This window comes from Crotalus tigris, unplaced genomic scaffold, assembly GCF_016545835.1.
Source record: "Crotalus tigris isolate CLP2741 ecotype Arizona unplaced genomic scaffold, ASM1654583v1 scf7180000017591.2836849, whole genome shotgun sequence".
Taxonomy (NCBI): Eukaryota; Metazoa; Chordata; class Lepidosauria; order Squamata; family Viperidae; genus Crotalus; species Crotalus tigris.
Genome location: NW_024096497.1, coordinates 1637562 through 1658979, shown reverse-complemented (window position 1 = coordinate 1658979; position 21418 = coordinate 1637562). Strand labels below are relative to the sequence as shown.

At 36.4% G+C, this 21418-nt stretch overlaps 1 protein-coding gene across 7 annotated transcripts in view; it reads right to left on the bottom strand.

Annotated features, from left to right (window-relative positions):
* MKX (mohawk homeobox) overlaps positions 1–21418 on the bottom strand; it is a 57637-nt gene that overhangs the window by 24393 nt on the left and 11826 nt on the right. For 6 of the 7 annotated variants that reach the window (XR_005559222.1, XM_039364002.1, XM_039363966.1 and 3 more), the window contains 2 exons: positions 14984–15137; positions 13837–14163 (listed from right to left, as the gene is read on the bottom strand). Coding sequence is in view for 6 of the 7 variants with exons in the window: in XM_039364002.1 (XP_039219936.1) it covers positions 13837–14163; positions 14984–15137 (481 nt within the window). In the remaining variant the exon portion in view is untranslated. Of the gene's footprint in view, positions 1–11244; positions 11297–13836; positions 14164–14983; positions 15138–21418 lie in introns of those variants that run through there. The other variant, XM_039363994.1, reaches the window with a different exon arrangement.

The following is a 21418-nucleotide window of genomic DNA, read 5'->3' as shown; positions in this document are numbered from 1 at the left end:
GTTATAATTTTAAAAGCAACGAATCAGAACAATTTAAAGTGAATCAATGCTTAATTTTTTTTGAAAACTATGTTAGATGCAAACATTAAATTATGTCAGATGTTTTTACAATTATCATAGTTTAGTTATGGTTCATTTCTGATACCTTTTGAAATTGATCATAAGCATCCCCAAGAGTGAAGGTTAAAGCCAGTGCTTTTTTTCTAAAAAAAAAAAAAAAAAAAAAGGTACCGGAACTCACACACATCATACAACCCACCTTGCCTACCCTACAAGGTTCCATCCAAAAAAGTGCCGGAACTCCATTCTGGGCGTTTTCTGAGAAAAAAAGCCCTGGCTAAAGCTATGGAAGACTTTGAAAAGTGAGAAAATAAATCCCTGGTCTAGGGCCTTCACAGAATAATTTTACAATTATTCAATTGCAAAAAGTACAGACAATATTAATACATACACACTCACGCACATCTCAAGTCCGTTTTTAACTCCTGATGATTGCATCAACTAATTCCTGCTGTTTTCTTAGCAAAGTTTTTCTGAGGTGATTTTCTGTTGTCTCTTTTCTAGAGCTGATATAGAGTAACCCGCCCAGGCCCACCCAGCTGGGTTTGTATCTGAGATGGATCTAGAACTCAAAGTCTCCTGGTTTCTTGCCTAGTGCTTTAATCACCACACCAAAACAGCTTTCTATAAGTACATAGGTGAGTTAATACAGGAGGAATAGAAAACCAAAATAAGAGTCATTTAACACAAGGAAAAAAAATCTACTCAACAGAAATGAAAGTAAAGGAAAACTACAATGAAATGCAAATGAAGACCACTTTCATGGAAATAAACAGCACCAATTGCCACGATTTTACTGAATCTATTCTGTTAAACATTGCATACAATAAAAGCTGTTTAAATTCCTGTTTTATAATCAGATCTGCAAGAGAGAGAGGTTTTTTCTCTTTTTTCAGGTACATCTACTTCCTTTACCTCAATTTATGCAAATGCTGATATCGGAGACATACCTGCCTAAATCCACTTCATGTAACTTGGAGAATGTGTCTCCTGCTTTGCCAAGTTCAAGCCTGACTGAATTTTTACAGCTGGATCAGAGAAGTGTATGTTTTAGAAAAGCCCTTTTTAATGGAAATATTGATACAACTTTAAACACACAAGAATGAACAGCGCTGTGATGGGCTAATATTACACTAGAGGTATGGACAGATCCAGCAGACAGTGGTATGGACAGAATTTACCAGATTGTAAGCTGCAAATGTTTTATTTACATTAAGAAATGGAAAAAACCTGGAACACAAGAAATGCCATTCCAGATATTAGGTTTGAAGTCAGACAATTTTTCCCAAAATAAATAAAGTTTTTATGCCCCCCTCCCACTCCCTTTTCTTAGGTATCCTGCCAAGAAATACAGGATCCCTTATTCCAGACGAATCTTCTTTCTTGGGATTTATATTTTTGGGCATTTCTTTAATGAAATGCCTTGCTTCCAAACCAGCTTTTCCCAACTGGTGCCCTCTTAATACATTAAGACTTTGGTTTCCATAACTTCCAGGCAAAATTCTGAGAACTGACATTCCAAACTCCTTGGAAGGAATAAGATTTGGCAAAACTGTTTTAGTATGTGTTTTTGGTTCACTTTAATTCTCCTGAGCATGAGATTATCTCTATGGTTTGCAAAGAATGGTTCACACTTGAATGAGTGTCAACATTCTCTTGCAGAAAAGCCTTTGATAAAAGAAATTTAGGGGATGGTGGAGAAGGACATTAGCCATTGAGGTTGGGAGTACAGTGCTGAAAATATATGCATTAAGCCAGTGTTTCTCAGTCTTGGTAATTTGAAGATGTACACCTGGGTAATTCTGGGAGCTGAATATGTCTTCAAGCTGTCAAGGTTGAAAAACACTGCATTAAACTTCATCTGAAAGTCCAAACTGGAATATTCAAACCATCATTGGTAGAAGAGAATAATCAGTTTCCAAGTATATTTTTTTAAAGAGAAAGCAGACAGTTATTTCCAATTTGGTTTCAAAACATGCAGGAAATAATAATAATAATAATAATAATAATAATAATAATAATAATAATAATAATAATAATAATAATAATAATTGTGCAAAGATCGATGGCACAATGGAAGACACAGTTGCAGATCAATGGTGAGAGACTGGGAGAGGTTAATATCAAGAGAGGAATATTTCAAGGAGATTCATTGTCACCATTACTATTTGTTATTGCACTGTTTCCTCTGTCAACAATACTGAATAACTCAGGACATGGCTATCAAACATCAAAAACATCTATCAGACTATCCCATCTCCTTTACATGGATGATCTGAAGCTGTATGGAAAAACATCATCTGAAATAGAATCGCTGCTCAACACTGTCCGTATATATAGCCAAGATATTGTAATGGAGTTTGGCTTGGACAAATGTGCCACACTTACTATCAAACAAGGAAAAATAGTGAAAACTGAAGGAATCAAGATGCCCCACGAAAATAACATTAAGAGTCTGGATGAGGAAGATTACTACAAATACTTGGGTATCCTTCAAGCTGACAACATCAAGCACACTGAAGTCAAGAAAAACATTAGAGGTGAATACATCAAGAGAGTGAAGAAGATCTTAAAGTCCAAACTCAATGGAGGAAATACCATAAAGGCAATCAACACCTGGGCAATTCCAGTCATTAGGTACACAGCTGGAATAGTGGACTGGACTCAAGCAGAACTAAAAGAAATGGATAGGAAGACCAGAAAAATAATGACAATGAATCATGCCCTTCATCCATGCAGTGACATTGACAGACTTTATCTACCAAGGGAAATAGGTGGGCGTGGAATGCTACATGGCCAATACATTAAAAAAATAGCTGGGAAAGCAGATAATAACAAGACCTGGCAATGGCTAAGAGCAGGAAAATTGAAGAAAGAGACCGAGGGACTAATTCTGGCTGCACAAGACCAAGCCTTAAGGACAAATGCATATAAAGTCAAAATTGAGAAGACAGCAACAGACAGTAAGTGCCGCCTATGCAAAGAAGCTGAAGAAACAGTGGACCACTTGGTAAGCTGTTGCAAGAAGATTGCACAGACTGACTACAAGCAGCGGCATGACAAAGTAGCAACAATGGTGCATTGGAAGATCTGCAAAAAATATCATTTGCCTGTAAGCAAAAACTGGTGGGATCATAAAATAGAGAAAGTCATAGAAAATGATAAAATTAAACTGCTCTGGGACTTCAGAATTCAAACAGACAAGCACCTGCAACATAACACCCCAGACTTAACAATTGTCGATAAGAAAGACAAAAAAGTCTGGATAGTGGACGTGGCAGTGCCTGGAAACAGCAGAATAGATGAGAAAGAACTGGAGAAGATAACAAAATACAAAGACCTACAAATAGAAATAGAAAGACTGTGGCAAAAGCAAGCAAGGGTAGTACCAATAGTAATAGGCTCCTTGGGTGCAATCCCAAAACAACTGGAGCACCACTTGAACACCATTGACATTGACAAATTTGCTATTAGTCAATTGCAAAAGGCGGCCTTACTAGGAACTGCTTCCATCCTGCGACGATACCTGTAATATCATCAAACATCCACATCTGCCTAGCCCAGGTCCTGGGTAAGGCTTCGATAGGTAGACAAAATACCAAATCCAGTCTGAACATCTGACTGACTGTGCGATGATCCATAATAATAATAATAGGAGAAGGAGGAGGAGGAGGAGAAGGAGGAGGAGGAGGAAGAGGAGGAGGTTGGAAGGAATTTTGGAGGTCATCTAGCCCAATCCCCTGCTCAGGCAGGAAACCCTATATACCATTTCAGACAAATGTCCAGTCTCTGTCTAGTCTCTTCTTAAAAACTTCCAGTGTTGGAGCATTCATCGCTTCTGGAGGCAGATTATTCCACTGGTTAATTGTTCTAACTGTCAGGAAATTTCTCCTTAATTCTAGGTTGCTTCTCTCTTTGGTTAGTTTCCACCCATTGCTTCTTGTCCTGCCTTCAGATGCTTTGGAGAATAACTTGACTCCCTCTTCTTTGTGGCAGCCCCTGAGATATTGGAACACTGCTATCATGTCACCCCTCATCCTTCTCTTCATTAAACTAGACATACCCAATTCCAGAAACTGATCCTTTTAGCCTCCAGTCCCCTAATCATCTTTGTTGCTTTTCTCTGTACCATTTCTAGAGTCTCAACATCTTTTTTTACATCGTGGTGACCAAAACTAGATGCAGTATTCCAAGTGTGGCCTTGTCCAACGCTCAGCCACTGTATGGATCAGCACTTTGGAAGAAATATATAAATATAAGATCAATTATATGGAAGAACGAATGAAAGAGCTAATATATATGTCCAAAGTATGAATTGGTATCATCTAGGTTGTATTGTACTTTGATATGTACATATCTTGAAAGGAATAAAAGAGAGAAAGGGAGAAAGAAAAGGAAAGGAAAGGAAAGGAAAGGAAAGGAAAGGAAAGGAAAGGAAAAAAATCTTAATGATAGCAGTTTCCAGGTGTAACAGCAAGTGAAAGAGGTAACTTTTCATCAGAAGCATGGTTGGAAGCAAACCTGTCAAGATGTTTCAAATATCCTCCCCTGTATTGAGGTTCTCAGTTAAGTCAAATTGATTATTGACTGTATAAATATCCTGCTGATATAGATTTGAGTGAAGCAACATCATCACCATCATACCAGTAGCATCTATTGATCTATAATATATTTCATCCTTATTTATCATAATACCGTATTTTATATGGATTGACAAGGGCCTTTCCTACTACCAAGAATATTATGAGTTATTTGTAACCAAGAAGCCCATTTTCAAAATCTGATGGATGTGTGTGAAGCTAAATCTGTAAACAAATTTGACTGACAGCATAGAAAATGAATATTTTGCCTCTGCCACAAGACAACTGTTGCCCTAGTCACCCATAAAGCAGGTTTAAAGTCAGCTACTTTTATTGTTCAATAAAAGGTTTCATTTTCTTTTCTATTTTTCACACTTTTAAAATATCCTAATTTTGCATGTTATTTCTTTTTATTAATTTAATTGGCCACAGGCCTAAAAATAGTCTTAAGTTCTGGAAAATTTCATATAGGCCAGCATCACAGTAGGAACATAAGAAATTTTAGAATATCGTGCTTTATTGTCTGGATCACTGGCTTCCTTGCCCTGATATACATTACAAGAATATTTCTTGGCTCCAGTTCAGGAGCAATAAAGCATGACTAAGTCCCAAGGAAGCAGCTTAGTTGGGCCAAACCAAAACGGAAGGCAATAGGAGTATACATTTAAACCTGGCTCTTTCTCCATCTCAATCTGTAGTAAGACCAGCATAAAACAGGAGAAGGAAACCAGCCCTAGTTTCTACTGTCTGTTCTACCACCACCCCCTTTTCACTTAGCAAAGTCAGAGACTAGGCATCGATCTTCAACTGAAGAAGAGCACTCCCAATAAATTTTTTTTTTGTGATTTGAAGTGGGGGTGTTTTGAGGAAAAAAATAAACATGAAGAGTGTTCAACATTTTTCAATTATGGGGTTGTTTGGTGTTTAAGGTGTTTAAGGAAACTAACTGCTCCTGTCTGTATAATTAGGGAAGAAAATCAACTTTCAACATAACTAGGGTAGAACCATATTAGGCCCCAATGTCAAACACTGATAAATAATGTGAAAAAGATTGCAATTACATCCTTTTTGTAATCCCTGGAGCCTTTCAACATCTTGGACAATATCATTTAGCAAATCTTCATGTTCTGCAGAGGGGGAAAAGGTTAGATTGGTATGCTGAGCCCCTATAGAGCTTAATAAACTAATTTTGCATTAAAAGATTGCCCCTCTAACTCCTAATAGAAAAAATCAGATAATGTAAAGATCACCACATCATCATTCATGCTATTACAGATCTTCAGAGATTAATTTGAGTATGGTTCCCAAGAGGAAAAACATTCCTTATCTATCCTTTAAAATATGTTTCCACCTAGCTAATTCCATTTTTTAGGCTTCTTCTCATAGCATAAAGATTGTGCATTCTCTGTTTTTAAGAGGCCCATCTGCAACCCACCTCGCAGCAAAATTCTTTGTATTTAGCTGTTTTAGTTTTGCAGCAGTATTTTCCCTCTTCTTTTAACATAGGTTTTGCTTTCCAAATGGTCTCCATGATGAAGCAATGGAAGAATGGAAGACATAGTCAGGAAATAAAATCTGCCTAGCTCACCTTATCCATTTGTAGAGCTTCTGCCGCCTCACCTGAGTCCCTTGGTCCTGTTTACCAGGGCCATTCTGCTTTTCCCCATCACTTTCAAATTGGACTCTCCCTTGAATCCACCTGGCTTCCTTTTATGCTGTTTCACAGAAATGGAAGCTCATCTTCAATAATCAATGCTGTCTAGAAGAACAACATAGCATTTCCTGCTTTACCGTGCAGCTTTTTTCTGTGGATTAACCATTTCAGAACTTTTGATAGGTATCCAAACCTCTGAATCTACCTATTTGACAAACTCACCTCCTTTCTTTGGAAGAAGAACCATTGCCAGTTATATTTTTCCACCAGCACATGGCCCCAGGAATCCAGCCATCACTTTCCTATCTTGTCTTGCACTAACTGTGCAAGTAAGACACCATTTGCCAGCCTTATTGCTGAGGCAGATTCTAGCTTAGCAGCGAGGGCAGCATGAAGTATTAAAGAAAGCAAATCAATGTGGCAGTGAGGAAGAACTCTTGGTAACTTTAGATGGTTAGCTTAAAAATTGAAGCATATGCTTCCGATCTCCATTAGTGAACAACAAGAAGAATCTGAGGGTTCACCGTTGCTCATTTACATACCAGGAAATCACTCTTTCCTATTATATCATAACTAGATCTTAGGAATAAGTACCGAGTGGGGAAGCACTAATAAAGAAAATTATGTATTGTGCAGAACTAGATAGGATAACTAAAAGATTAAAAAGTCAGGAAGAAACAGAATTTTATCGAATATGGAATAAATTTTATAGATGGAGGGAAAAAATGAAGGTCAGTAAAGAGATAAATTGAGAGAGACTAGAAATGTATAGTTGTATATAGGTATATTATATGTAATTAATGTACAATATGGACTGAGATGTCAGTCAAAGACGATTTACCATGTTCAATGTTTTTAATCCTTTTTTTCTTTGTACTTAATAAAAATTTATTAAAAAAATAAGTAGATCTTAGGAATATAAAGGGAAAAATCCTAGAAGGTGCATGTTTCAATCATAGTTTGGATGCATGTTTTCTTTAGAGAAAGGAGTCATTCTTGTGTAGATAGAGGTTCTATCAATTGTTATAGTAATAGTTATGCTATAACTAAAATTTTTAATACCTGAGTTTTAAATCAGAGCCACTGCTTTCAAATTGATAAGCAATATGGTCTCCTCCACAGGTAGAAAATTCATTAGAAATAACCCACTGATGTAACTTTTATTCAAGAAAATCTATCAGGTACTTCCATAAAATATTTTGATTTCATCCCATAAGGAGCATATTTGGTTTGCTCCAAAAACTTTAGCAGTAACACCCTTACACTGCTGGATATTGATATGGCTGGTCAAAAGAGGAGCCCAAAAATCGGCAACCAATCAGAGCTACATCCTTCCTTTTCTGCTGCTTTGCTGCCTTCGTTTTTTTTTTTTTTCAGCAAAAAGTCACTTCAAAAATCAAGGCAATTCAAAAACAAGTGCCACAGTGCTTTACTTTTGGAGGCAGAAGAGAGCATGAGAGCTGCTAGACAGAATGAAATTAGAATTTTCATTAATTGGAGCTTAAGCATTTAGTTTGCAGAGCTGCTCTTATCACATTATGGTCCATGCCTTAATCTGCTCACTGGTCAAAGGGCTGCAGAAGTCCCAGCGTATGGTTGGAACTCAACACAGACGACAGATCTTGTACTAGCAAAAGTGATGTCTCCATCATCAATGCTATTGAAAAGTATATATTTTTTCTCTGAGACTGTATGTATCGCATAAAACTGATCAGTGATCATGATAATCCTATGTGTTATTAAAGAGATAATTTAAAAATTTCTACAGCACAAATAGCCACATCTTTTAACCAGTCGATGCTATAGCATTTCAGGTAGGTATTGTACTCATCAGTAATGTGAATTTTGCTGTACTTGATATTCAAATGCTTATCTTGCTTTAGTGTTTTTCATTTTGCACTAGTAGGCATTTATCTTCATCCCTGCTTTTTATACACTAATCTGCAACATATTCCACAAAAATACAGTGCAGATGTTCAAAAGTGGCTCATATGAAGATTTTTGTCAAGTCTTAAACAATTGTGAAAAAAGAATACACTTAACAGCCACATTTTTTAAAAAAATATGGATGTTTCATTTCACAAATATTAACTGGAAAGAAAAAAAAACATGCTGGCAAGCTAAACAAGATAAAATATCTATACATCTGATACATAATATAAAGTCTACCAGTTAGACATAAAGTAATTTAACCTTTAAGAATGGCTGTTGGGAATTGTGGTTTTCAATCTCCTGCAATGGAAGATGCTAAAGATTCAACATCATAACCTTAAGAGCAAAATATAGAGTGAAAGAAGAGTTGAAGAGCAAGTAATAAAAACAATTCCAGAAGCCCACAAAATTTTACTCCACATAAACACCTAAAAAAAAAAACCCACCACTTTCAAATTCTGAATACTGATCAGTTCTGAGGGCAGTTCATTTTCCAGATGCCATCATTCCTGAACTCCTTAAATACACAAATACAAATATGCCAAAGACTTTGCTTCTGTTGCTGTCCTGCTCATCATCTCTCAACAAAGGAATTCTTAAAACTCTGTTATGAGATACTGAAGCCATTTAGTACAAACATAGTCAAATATTTCAAATGAACCAAACACTACTATGCCTAATCTCTGAACAAGTGCCTGGAAGTGCCATGGAAACTGATATAGTTTGTCTCTCTATCTCTGTTTCTTTCTTACATTCATACATTACTAAATAGTCTAAGTTCAAAAAAGCCCTGTAGTTAAAACGTAGCTTATAATGCATGCAAAGCATAATTGGTAAGTTAAATTGACTAAGATATGAATTTGGAATATAAAGGTCAAAAAATCTGGAATTAACTTAGTTGGAAAATTGATGCAAATATGAAGAAGTCAGTGTTTCGGAGAAAATTTGCAGCTCCCTCAGAAAAGGGCTGTCACGGTGGGCTGGTCAGTTACAAATTACTGTTTACTAAAGGCAAACAGTGAGGTCACTTCTTGCCACTCCACCTAGCTCTTCATGATGTTTCTTAGCACCCTGGCTTACCTCTTTTTCCCAGATAGGTGGGCACATTTTGAACAGAGAATTGACTGCAGGCTCTTATTACTACTTTGTTTTCCAGGAATTCCAATATGGCTTCTGCAATGGCCCAGAAACAGCATTGGAAATGTTTTATTTATTTATTTCAAATGGCTACCAAATAAGAAAAACTCAAGTGCTTTGCATACCAAATTCCTGTTTTTTAAAAAAAAAATATTTTTTTTTTAAAAAAGGGAGATATGGCAAGGAACTTGATGGTTGCACAGCCCAAATCAGATCATATTCATGTGCCTGTTGGATATGGCATATATGCTCTCAATATTTCCTTCCACTGAACAAAATTACATATAGAAATGAACAGAAAGAAAATATGCATGTCCATGAACTATTTTTAGTTAGGAAAAAGACATCTCAGAGAAATAAATAATGGAATAACTGGTTCCTCCTTTTTTCATTAGTTGGCAGTGCCCCGTTCTGATTGACCTGTGGTTAAAACTTTAATTGGTCAAAAGCCAATTTGCATATTTCTGTAAATATGGGTCTGTTTGCCTTATAGTGGATTCCACATTTTCTGTTCTGCATTACAGTCTAATTAGAACAATACATTTGGAACACACCAGGGCAACATAGACGGCTGTCTGGAGGACAATGGGAATTAAAATTCAGTGTATCTGGAAGTCCTGAGTGAGGGAGGGCTGGACCTGGAGTATCAGTGTATGAAAAGGTTTACTCGGTCCTTTGAAGTCTGCAAAGAATAAGGAAGATGACCTTGTTGGAAATATGCAAGAGCCATTAATTAGCCAAAAGGAACTGAAACATTTTTTAAAGTCCTTATATAAACAAAATAATATTTAGAAACAGCTCAGAAAAACCACCCTGATTCACTGGGGCACTGAAGGGACGAATGTCAAGTGTGTTTGTGTGAAGATATAGCAAAGCCAGACTTGCAGGATTCTGTTGATGTAGCTGAGGTAGGCCTTCTAGTCTTCTATGGCACTGAATTCCTGGATTCTGGCCTACTTAGTGCAGTTGACAGAATCCCCACATAACCTGATGGGGCACCTAAGCTAAACATTTGTAGCAGCAGTATATATTTTGCTATATAATTTGAATTACCTAAAGAGAAGTAAGAATACATGAAGAGGTCACTCTTTTCATTTCTAACAATGTTCTCATATTCAGAATTATGAAAGATGCCAGAAAATCATAACATGTCAAGAAAATGGTGCTCTAAGACATTTTCAGAAAATTTAAATTATTGGTCCAGCATTTGTAGGAGAGCTAGTAGAATTATGGAACATATTTAGAAATTGGATGCATGGGTTGGTTTTTGTTTTTTTGTTTTTTTAGCTTTTAGCGATGGTACAATTCGAGGCCCTAGAACCACTTGTATTATACCTCCATAACAACCTGAGTGAGTCCACAAAATTCTTTAAAATACTGCTACCAAATGCTAATTTTTAAAGGAGAAAATGTTAAATAAACAGAGACAGAGATTTTTTTAATTAAATTAAGTTTTGCCCTGACCCCACCCAGTTCTTCGATCTCTTTCCATATGCACATTGTTCATCTAGGTGTCTTCCAGGATGGCTGCTTGGGGTTTTACCTTTTCCTCCTTCGAAGCATATCCCTACTTTAAAAATAACATTGGTGCATTATATAATGTCTTTTGTCTTGCAAATTAAATTTGTCCAGCAAAGAGAAATGTACCTATGAAAGTTAAATTTGTCTATTTCAGGGGTCTTCAAACTTCGTCCTTTTATGATTTGTGGATTTCAACTCCCAGAATTCCTCAGCCAGGCACGCTGAGTATATTCAAAGGAAGAAGTCTCTACATAGCACTAATTCTGCACACATAGAGAGACATTAGCATGATTGTGTAACAATTTATAGCTTGTTTTTCCAAATGTTCCGCTTGTTCCTGATGTAGTGGTTAGTATACGGATGCCTCAGCCATTTCAGGGAATTTCTCCAGCTCCCAGTCAAAGCTAAAAAACTGGCAGAAAACAGGTCCAGTCCAGTAACAATTCTATTACACAAGAGTATGCCCATTTTAAAATTCCAATTGTATAAGTATCAAAAACCAGAAGTTCACGTCTTAAGTCACTGTGTTCTCATTTGAGCAACAATCGTTTTAAACTAAAATTTGGCAGAGGATTATCGCGTAATGTAGACCAAATGCACTTGGAATGCTGAAAAACAGCATTAAAAAAACCAAGAGATTTCACTTGGAAAACACTTGAACTAGACAACCACAGCTCCCATTTTACACAAAACCTTTTAGAATTATGAATACACTTCAAGGAAAGTCCATTGCTCAAGCCCAAGACTTGGAAGGAAAACACAATAATTTTAACTTAAATGGAAGATCTACATAAGATTGAAACTCAGGGGAACAGATCAAAGAGATGAGTTATTATTATTATTTTTCCAAACAATAAAAGAAGGAATACACTTTTTGAAAGTTACTTTGAAAATATAGAAATCAAATTATAGATGACTATAATAGCATCTCCCAATTTGATGCCACAGATACTCTGAATTATCACTTCAGAATTAGCAGTTCACATGACTTTTGACTTTTTTTTACTCTTAACCTGCCCCTCCCCACCACTTACCCCATGTATATTTTGAGCTAAAGAAAATCCCTTCATATTTTACCACACTATGGTCTGTTGTCCAATCTTCTATTACCAACTTTTTCATAATCCTTTCCAAAATATCTTGTTATATTTTTACAGTATTTCATTTAACTTTCTAGAAATCCTGTCCTGCCTTAAATATAAACACATACTAAACTTGGAATGACTAATATATTTCGATATATCTGATATATTTGGAAAACTAGAAAACCTGGAGGTTGGAAGATTAGATGATAACTTACACCTATGTCTTTTGATTGAAACATACATTAGGATAGAAACAAGAGAATGAAAAAAGTAAAGACTTTTTTCAAAGAAGAACAAATTTATTTTCTTTCCCTGGAGATAGACAGCTGTAACCTGGGATTTATCTTAAAGCAAAGTCCTGGAAGTTGAGACAAGAATTGTGAAAAGATTGCAAGACTTTGGGGAAAGGACTGTGGAAGAAATGACAAAGATTACAATATAAGGGTTGAAGCAGGGGTCTTCAAACTTGGCCCTTTTATGACTTGTGGACTTCAACTCCCAGAATTTCTCAGCCAGGCACACTGGCTGAGGAATTCTGGGAGTTGAAGTCCACAAGTCACAAAAGGGCCAAGTCTGAAGATCCCTGGTTGAAGAATGATCCCATATATGAGTGTAAAAACATGGATTTCATTATGAAATTTCATCCATGGAATCATTTAGATGTTCAGGTTTCATTCAGAAATGTATACGAATGCAGTTCATGGTAGGTCTAAATGGGCCACAATTAATAGACCAGTGCAGCTTAGAGGAACATAATTTTATCATGATGCAACAGATGAAAAATATAGGATCCATATTTATTAATAAAGCAGGCAAGAAGAGGATTTCTCATATGGAACTGTTTGGCTCTGAGCCAGACCACTAGTCCAAATCACTTGAGTTGTTGGCACTAAAGATCTGGGCCAGACTCCAAGGCCTTCAGAACAATTAACCAAATAGTAGAATGGTGTAAATAGACTAAGCAGTAGCAGGTTGGAGCTAACATATCTTGATTTGGGATCAAAAATTGAAAGGTTTCTTCTCTTATGACAGTTTGCCCAGATTCCAGACCTTTCCCTCTTAACTTTCCCTGAGTGCTACAAAGTTCATCCAAAATAAGAAAAAAAAAGTCTTTCCTGTGGAGCCTCATATCAAGTAGTGTGCTTTGCCATTTCGAATGTATCAGACTCCATCTATGTCTGCTTTTAAGAAGGCCCTAAAGCCCCATTAATTTATCCAAGGAATCCTGTTAACAAGACTTATTATATTGGCAAGGACACCAATTGGAACTGAGGTTTCTTTTTCTGTGGTGGAACATATTCTTTTAATGTTGGCTTTCTAACCACAGGCATCCAGTGAAACCTAGATTTTCTTACAATTAGAAGTAGTGAACTACAATATTAATTACAACATTCTTCTAAATCCTGAGATACTAGCATCAGATTAGCATGAGCATTGGGACGCAATGGCTCAGTAGTTAATGATACTGAGCAGGTTCGAGATCCGAGGCCAGTGTGATGGGGTGAGCTCCTATTACTTGTCCCAGCTCCTGCCCACTTAGCAGTTCAAAAGCATGTAAATGCAAGTAGATAAATAGGTACCACTTTAGTGGGAATGTAAAGCATTCGATGCACCTCAGCATATGGTTATGCTGGCCACATGAGCATGGAAATATCTTCAAACAATGCTTGTTCCCTCAGCTAAGAAACAGAGTTGAGCACCGTCTCCTAGAATTTGGACATGACTGGAAAGGGGAAAACCTTTATCTTTATTTTCTAAACTCTGAAATATTACATGCACATTCACCCTAAAACAAATTTCTTGCAAAAATAGGAATAATTATGAAGGAACAAGAAAAGGAGAAGGGTCTTTGGGAAAAGGAACATACCTGTCCGGTAGACAAAATTTCCATCAGTTTCGGAGGATGATGGCGACACCAGTTCTTCTTCGAACTCATTAGAGCTGAATGATCCAGAATGATTCCTTTGTCTTGCTTTTTCCATCAGGTCTGCATCTGTGGTCATCACATGTCTCAGCGAGTCATTCAGGTAGCGATTTAATAAGCTGTTTTTATATTTAGGAGGTGCCACATAATCCTCATTGGCACTTCCTTCTGGTTTTACTCCAGATTTTATGACAGAACTTTCTGATTTAATCACAGTATGATGAACCTGTGTGTTGTATTCTCCTTCATTTTGGGGAGGGTTTTCAACATCTGCAAAGAGAAGAACAATCAAGCAGAAACTTTTCTTATGTATCTTTATACTCCTAAAGAAGCATTCAGTGGAAAATTGAGTTCAGATGATATTATCATGATGTCTTTTCTAAAATCCATTTACATAGACTTCTCTAACCTGCCCCATCCTCAATTCCCAGTTCCCAGCCATATGGGTGAAATGTGCTTCCCATCGGTTACTCATATACTATATATATATGAGATTCACCCGTTTAAAGCAGTGAAACAAAATCTCCCCCAAAAGAAAAAACTTATTACATGGTTTATCTACTACATTTTTGGCAGTTCCCCAAAGAAACAAGACAGGGTTCACTTCATACATAATTTATCTTTGCAATAGTGGGACTGCTGCAATTGCTATAGAAGACAAATATTTTTATGTAAATATACAGTGAACTCCCTCTTGTCTCTTAATACATTATAACTGGGCTTTAAGAAAGATTAGTTCAAATAATTCAGAAAGAATTGACATTTTCCTGCCAAACTTAACTTTGGGAAGAATTCTTGTAGGAGAGGGCATGAAGTAGGCATAAGATTTATTCCTTTTCTACTAAACCATCATTGCATACCGTCAAAGAATATAGTCCCTCTGGATATAAATAGGCTTTTAATCTTTGAAGTGACTTTTAGAGACATTCATTCTTCTTCAGTGTCCAGGAAGATGCTGCTTATTGGACATAGTTGAGGAGCACAGATCAAGGCAAAAACAGCATGCAAGTCTATTGACCTTGAGAAATAATAATTATTTTCAATTTTATAGACTTTTTATACAGACAACTTGAAAGTATCAAAAACAAACCTTCAGAACATGAATCATCACTGCTTACGCTAAGCCGTTCAGCATTTCCTTGAACATACTTATTGTATAGTTTTATTCGTAAAGCCCAGCTGAGATCCGGTTGGCGGACAGTATTTTTAAGACGCCGCCTTGCATTGGCAAACCAATTTGATACCTAAATAAAAGACAAATGCATCAAATTTGTCTTTGACCCAGTACATTGAGAACTGAATTTCTCCTCTACAAATGTGATGAAAGAAGTATAAAAGGCAGAGAAATGATTCATAGTCCTATTTTAACAGTTATATGGGCACTGGAAAAACATGATATCGAGTTCTATGTCTATCGATTATTAAATAAAAGGTCAATCTGTGCTCCTGAAGCTCTTGCTGAATCCTAGTTAATACAGCTCATATTGAAAAATATGTGAATTGGCTCAAAAATATCTAGAGAGCCACCTGCTACCTACTTCTGTAAAATGACCAATAATAGAATCTTACATTGCAGAATCCCAGATACAAATAGGATCTGGGCGGCTATACAACTAGGCTACCAAATGCAAGAGATTGCTGCAATTGTTCAGGCTTTCAGAGTGCTAGGTCAGTTTTTCTCATCCCTGTAGCCCAGACCAGCTTCCCATTTCTGCTGATTCCTTATGCTAGAGAGTACCATGGGATCAGCATAGGAACATGTATTATTCTTTAACACAAACTTAGATGAGCCAATGTTTAGAACGTATATACTTTTGGAATTCTTTGTTGAGTAGTCTGCATTAATGATTTATCATTTATTTGTTGGGGGGGTGGAGAGAGAGAAAGATTTGTTGGCTTAATAGCTGCATAAGCCTCCACTGCCACGTGAAGAAGTAGACTTTTATCCACATAGCTCTTGATATAGGCAATATAAAACTAGTGTGATTTATATGCATGCACCTCTATTTCATGGAAAAAGCCAAAATGAAGCCTTGTGCACTCAATATTTCCATGTCAATAGCAAGCATTATTCACACGAATATGAACAGCTCCCTGTTTAAAGTTCAGCTATCCAGCGTGAAATAGGTTCATCTCAAGAAAATGTATCTGCATCCTCCAAACACTTGAATTTTGGGTGTTGTCTTCTCATGAAAACAATTATGAAATCATCATTTTTGCCAATTTAGGGACTAAAGGAAATAAGCTCACAATTCATACTGCCTTAAAAAGGAGAGAAGAGATTGTTACTCCAAGCACTGTAGCTATCACAATATTTCAATAAATAAACATTTTAAAAGCTGTATTTGTTGCAACGGTTGGTCAAGGAGCAACTTTTAGTATTCCATTTCACTAAAGCAATACAGTTGGTTTAGAGTTGATAAATATTGCATCAGTCATTGGTTTCTCAGAACCGTCATTACTATCTCTGTGTGGCTTCTACATTTCTTAAAATGCTACATTTCTGTTCCTATGAATTGGCCCCATTCCAGAAGCATGTAAAGCCTGAAATAAAACCATTGCATACTGTTCCAAACCCACAGTCACCACCAGATTGTTAACTAGAGCATCCATCATAGCTTCTAAAGGTGTCAGCAGAAGCACTTGTGTAGGCTTTGCAGTTTTCCTAATTGTCCTGGACCCAAACACTGAACAATGGTTTGAAGTCCTGGACTGCAAGTACATAGATATATTCTCTCTCTCTCTCTTCTCTCTCTCTCTCTCTCTCTCTCTCTCTCTTCTCTCTCTCTCTCTCTCTCTCTCTCTCTCTCTTCCTCCCTCCCTCCCTCCCTCTGTCTCTCCCCCCCTCACTTCCTCCCTTATCAAATAATTTTCTGCATTTCATGAATGTCTAAATGAAGCTCTTTCATGAATCCTGTATATGCTACCTCTAATTCCATCTTGGAACAAAAAGCAGGCTCTAAAATGCCATAACAGAACAAACAAAAAAATAGAAGGATGCATAGTCCTAGCTGGACTAGGAAAAGTGTAGTTATTCAGACTTGGAACGATGCTAGCTACAGTGGGCCACAATTCCCATAATTTCTAAGCAACAGGACCAATGCACTGTGCTCTCACAAAACTGGAGTATCTGAAGCTGGAGAAAGTTTGGATTAAACTAATTCAATTTTTTTATATGCCCTTCATTCTGTTTTGCTTCTTTTTCTTATTTACTATTATGATAAATTGTTTCTATTCAGCAAATGTATTTTTCAGGTGGTTTTAGGGCAGGTCTCCCATTTTCTAACCCATTAAATAAACATAATATTTAAAATATAAATCATAAAGTACGTTCCTATCTTTATCTCCTTTGAAGGGAAAAGATTACTGGGATATTGCAGATCGTGTTGCACAAGGATAAACATCTAAAAAAGAGCAATTTCTCCAAACTGTTTTCTCCAGATGTGTGGGTCAATAATAGGATGAAGTTAGCTGTAAGTTTTGAGAGTTGAAGTTCAAGACATCTGAAGACTGGAGATGATTGAAAGGGAGAAGATGGCTCACCTAAGTGATTCTCTCTTCCTGAGTAAATTATATCCTATGCAGTATATGCTTTTGCATAGCTGAATATTGCCAGAGCCTCAGAAGCTCAAAAGTAAGCCATTAGTCATACTGTGGCAAATCATATTCAACAATAAAGCCATTCATATTTCCCCTTCTGGAAAGAATGTTCAGCTTTTTTTTTTAATTCCTAGGAATGGCTAAAACCAAATTTAAAATAAAATAAATCCACCCCTACGGGAATAGTGCAAATGAAAACATGACATACAGCATTCATTGCAAATTAGCAGGACAAATTGCTAGCCTCCAAATTGGGGGCTAATTGATGAGATAAATATAGGCTGTGGCTTTTAGTCGAATATGGCTTCCTGCTCCAGTTCTGTAGTTTTGGAGTATAATGTTTCTGGCTCTAAAGCAAATAGGAGAAAAGGGAGTCTACAAGTCATACTACAGGCTGTTCCATTAGTTTTGTTTAAGTTATATGAATTAGGCACCATATTCAGCTGACTTCAGCTATACATATTTTTTCCAAATATTCTTTTAGAAACCTTCTTCCTTTCCTTAAGCCAAAATTATCTAATAACAAGGACAATTTGCTTGTTTGCTAGATTTATATCCTGCCAGGAACTCAGAGAGGCAAATGGCACCATTTTTTTTCACATATACCAGACAAATCTCCTGAGGGACAGGATTGGCTGAAGGAATGGCCCAAAGTCTCTCAGTGAACTTCCAGGGCTGAGTTAAAGCTGGATCTCCAGGTCCTAGCTTACTACTTTTATCATCTTAAATTAGGGTTTCCCAACCTTGGCAATTTTCAGGTATATGGACTTCAACTCCCAGAATTACACAGCCAACACAGCTATTGCTGAAAATTCTAAGAGTTGAAATTGACTCATCTTTAAAATGCCAAGGTTGGGAAATAGATTTTTGGGAAAACAGTAGATTTTGTTTTCCACCAGAAACTCAATATTAATTTTTCCAACTAGCTTATAGTGCTTGTGGTTACTTACTTACTTACTTACTTACTTACTTACTTACTTACTTACTTACTTACTTAATTATTTGTAGTGAATAAAATTGAGAGGGTGTACAAAACCTTTGCTTTCTCTCTCTACAATGTCTCCACTGGGTCTTCATCAGGATTTCTATCCAACTAAATGTCCCAAACTAGTGGATGGTCAATGGCTTCTGGTTATACTTAACATGTTTGTGTATGATTAGGGGATTAAAGGAAGACCATCTGTGGCTAGAACATTGCTGGCTGAAGAAAAAAGCTAATAAGAAGTCTTAGGGTTCCCTGGCTGGATTCAGAAAACTTATAATTTGCTTTACAATTTAGCACTCCTTTGGTTGCATAATCCCCCAACCCTGGATTAAGAGATTATAAATACAATCTTCTTCTGATAGAAGAAACAGCAAGTAATAAACAATCTGAAAGAGAAGCAACAACAGGCAGTGTTAATAGGAAAATATTTACATGGTAGGTTTTTTGAATGATTTTGAATTAAGACTGCAGAACTGACATGCTTAAAATGGCTTTCCACTCTTCTATTAAATATTCAAATACATATAATACACACAATTAATGCAAACTGAAGATGGAGGGGCCAGAGTAACAAGCCGATGGACCTCCAGGGAAGCTAAACTAAGTCTAAGCCATAAAGCTAAGAGGCTATGAAAGATAACTTTAGGAATGTCCTTAGGGGGCTATACATTCACCACAGATATAAAGAGTTCCTTTATACACAAGGCAAATTATTTCAAATATATTTTTTTCTTCACACGCATATTTATGGAGTCTTAATGCAATCTTACTTATATTTACCCAGCAACAAGTTCCACTAAGTTCCGTGGATATTAGGGCAAGGCAGATCAGCTTCAGATTGAAGTTTGAATGGCTAAAATTAATAACAATAATCAACTGTGTGGGTTATTAGAGGATTTCTTTTTCCAATTTGGCACCAATCCCATCGTAAGAAAGATTTGACTGAAACTGAAATAAAATCATAACTCTAATGCTATATCAACTTAACCAAATAAAACTAACATAGCAACGTGTTACAGAATTTGACAGAATGATGCAAAGGAAGAGGTCAACCTCATTATATGGAATGCATGACAAGGAAATACAGATCATGAGAACACTTATTTTGGTCAACTCCAGAAGTGTCCTGGCACTTAACAATCCTAGATTAAAGTCAGTCATCCAACACTATTTGATCATCTGGAATGCACAGCTTTAAGGAATGAGAACTATTTTTCAAGTACATATTAAAACATGACCTAGTTCACAAGATAAAATAATGTCAGTTTGAGTTGGTATGGTTGCAGGGAAATTATTCTACATTCAGGTGTGACTTGAAATTATACTCTGTCTTTATTATTCTTGAAGATTGGCTTCTTATAATCAATAATCAGATCTCAACCACAATTCATTCTCTCCTTTTCTTTCCCTTCATGCAGATATGACAGGATTGCTGGACCAAGCATGGAAGGAACATCTGGAATATTTTATTATAGTTCTTTTGTTTGTTTGTTTGTTTGTTTTTGGACCACGTGCTTCTGTCAAGTAAGATAGATCTTCAATAAAATTAAGCATTTTTCTTCTTAACCGACATGCCATTTAACTTCTGTGGAACATATTGCCATGAAAAGTTAAGAAGGCAAAAGGACTACATTTAATAAAAATCCTTCAAAAAAGAGGAAAAAAAATAATGGGAGTGTCCAACTTATTCCTATACAGTTACAGTAGTTAAATGACAAGGTTAATAGTTGGACTAGAATGAAAACATATCTCCATGCCTGCCTAAGTTTTATTATACATCATTTCACAAATGACTTGATACAACAAAATTCCCAAGGAGCCATGGTGGCACAGTGGTTAGAAAGCAGGCTAATTCTGCCCACAGCCAGGAGTTCGATCTTAATGGACTCAAACTTGACTCAGCCTTCCATCCTTCAGAGGTTGGTAAAATGATGATTGTTGAAGACAATAACTAACATTGTAAACCAGTGAGAGAGTGCTATAAAGCACTTTGGAACTGTATATAAGTCTAAGTGCTATTGCTATTGGTAAGAAATCACAATAAAGCCAAAACACTGAAATCAAACACTTGATTTATTCCCCAACCTGATTTCCTCCACCCTGTTCAAGTGATCTTCATCCAACCAAACACATTTATGGATGCTACAGTTCCACATATATAGACAGTCATGTTGACGTAATAGATGTCATCTGGAAGCCTAAATCAAGCTATCCATATTTTCCAGAGAAATATTTAATTTACTTATACAATAATGATTTCTTGCCATAGTTTAATTCCCAACTTCCTTCCAGTACCAATAGTTTTAAGGCAGAGATAGATAGATACTTATTTCTGGAACAGATCAAAACAATAAAATCAGATTAATATTCAGATAAAAGCTTGTGGCTGCTGCTTTTTTGGAATGAAATAACTGGTATTTAGTTTCCATTTAATTGAAGACAAAAATAAATCTACATGTACTTGAAAGAGCAGCTGAAGTACACTCCAGCTGCACTAAGAACTTCAGTTGTTTGTTCAATACCACTGGAAGACACAAAATTGGGGGGAAATTGTTATAGGACAGATGTGCATCTTTCCAGATTGAGAACCGTATTTGGCCTTTGAATGGCATCCTATACTCTCAAATGTATTAAAATTAAACGTGCTTAATATTACTCTCCAATCATTACAGCCATGCAAAATTTGTCACTCTAGGAACAGAATGTTCAGGAGAGCTCCCAAATATTCTTCTGAAACATGCCAAAACTTTTCCTGTCTTAGGGAAGTTTGGCAGTTTTTGAAAGTAAATCCTTCATGTCTGGTTTGAAAAATTTATTTCCAGAAACCAACAAACCTCCGGAATGGGATAATCTGAAGGGAGATGGAGCATTCTGGAGTGCCACAAGTAAATAAATTTTACTCTTCTCTATTATTTCTCTTCCTTCTATTACATTAAAAAA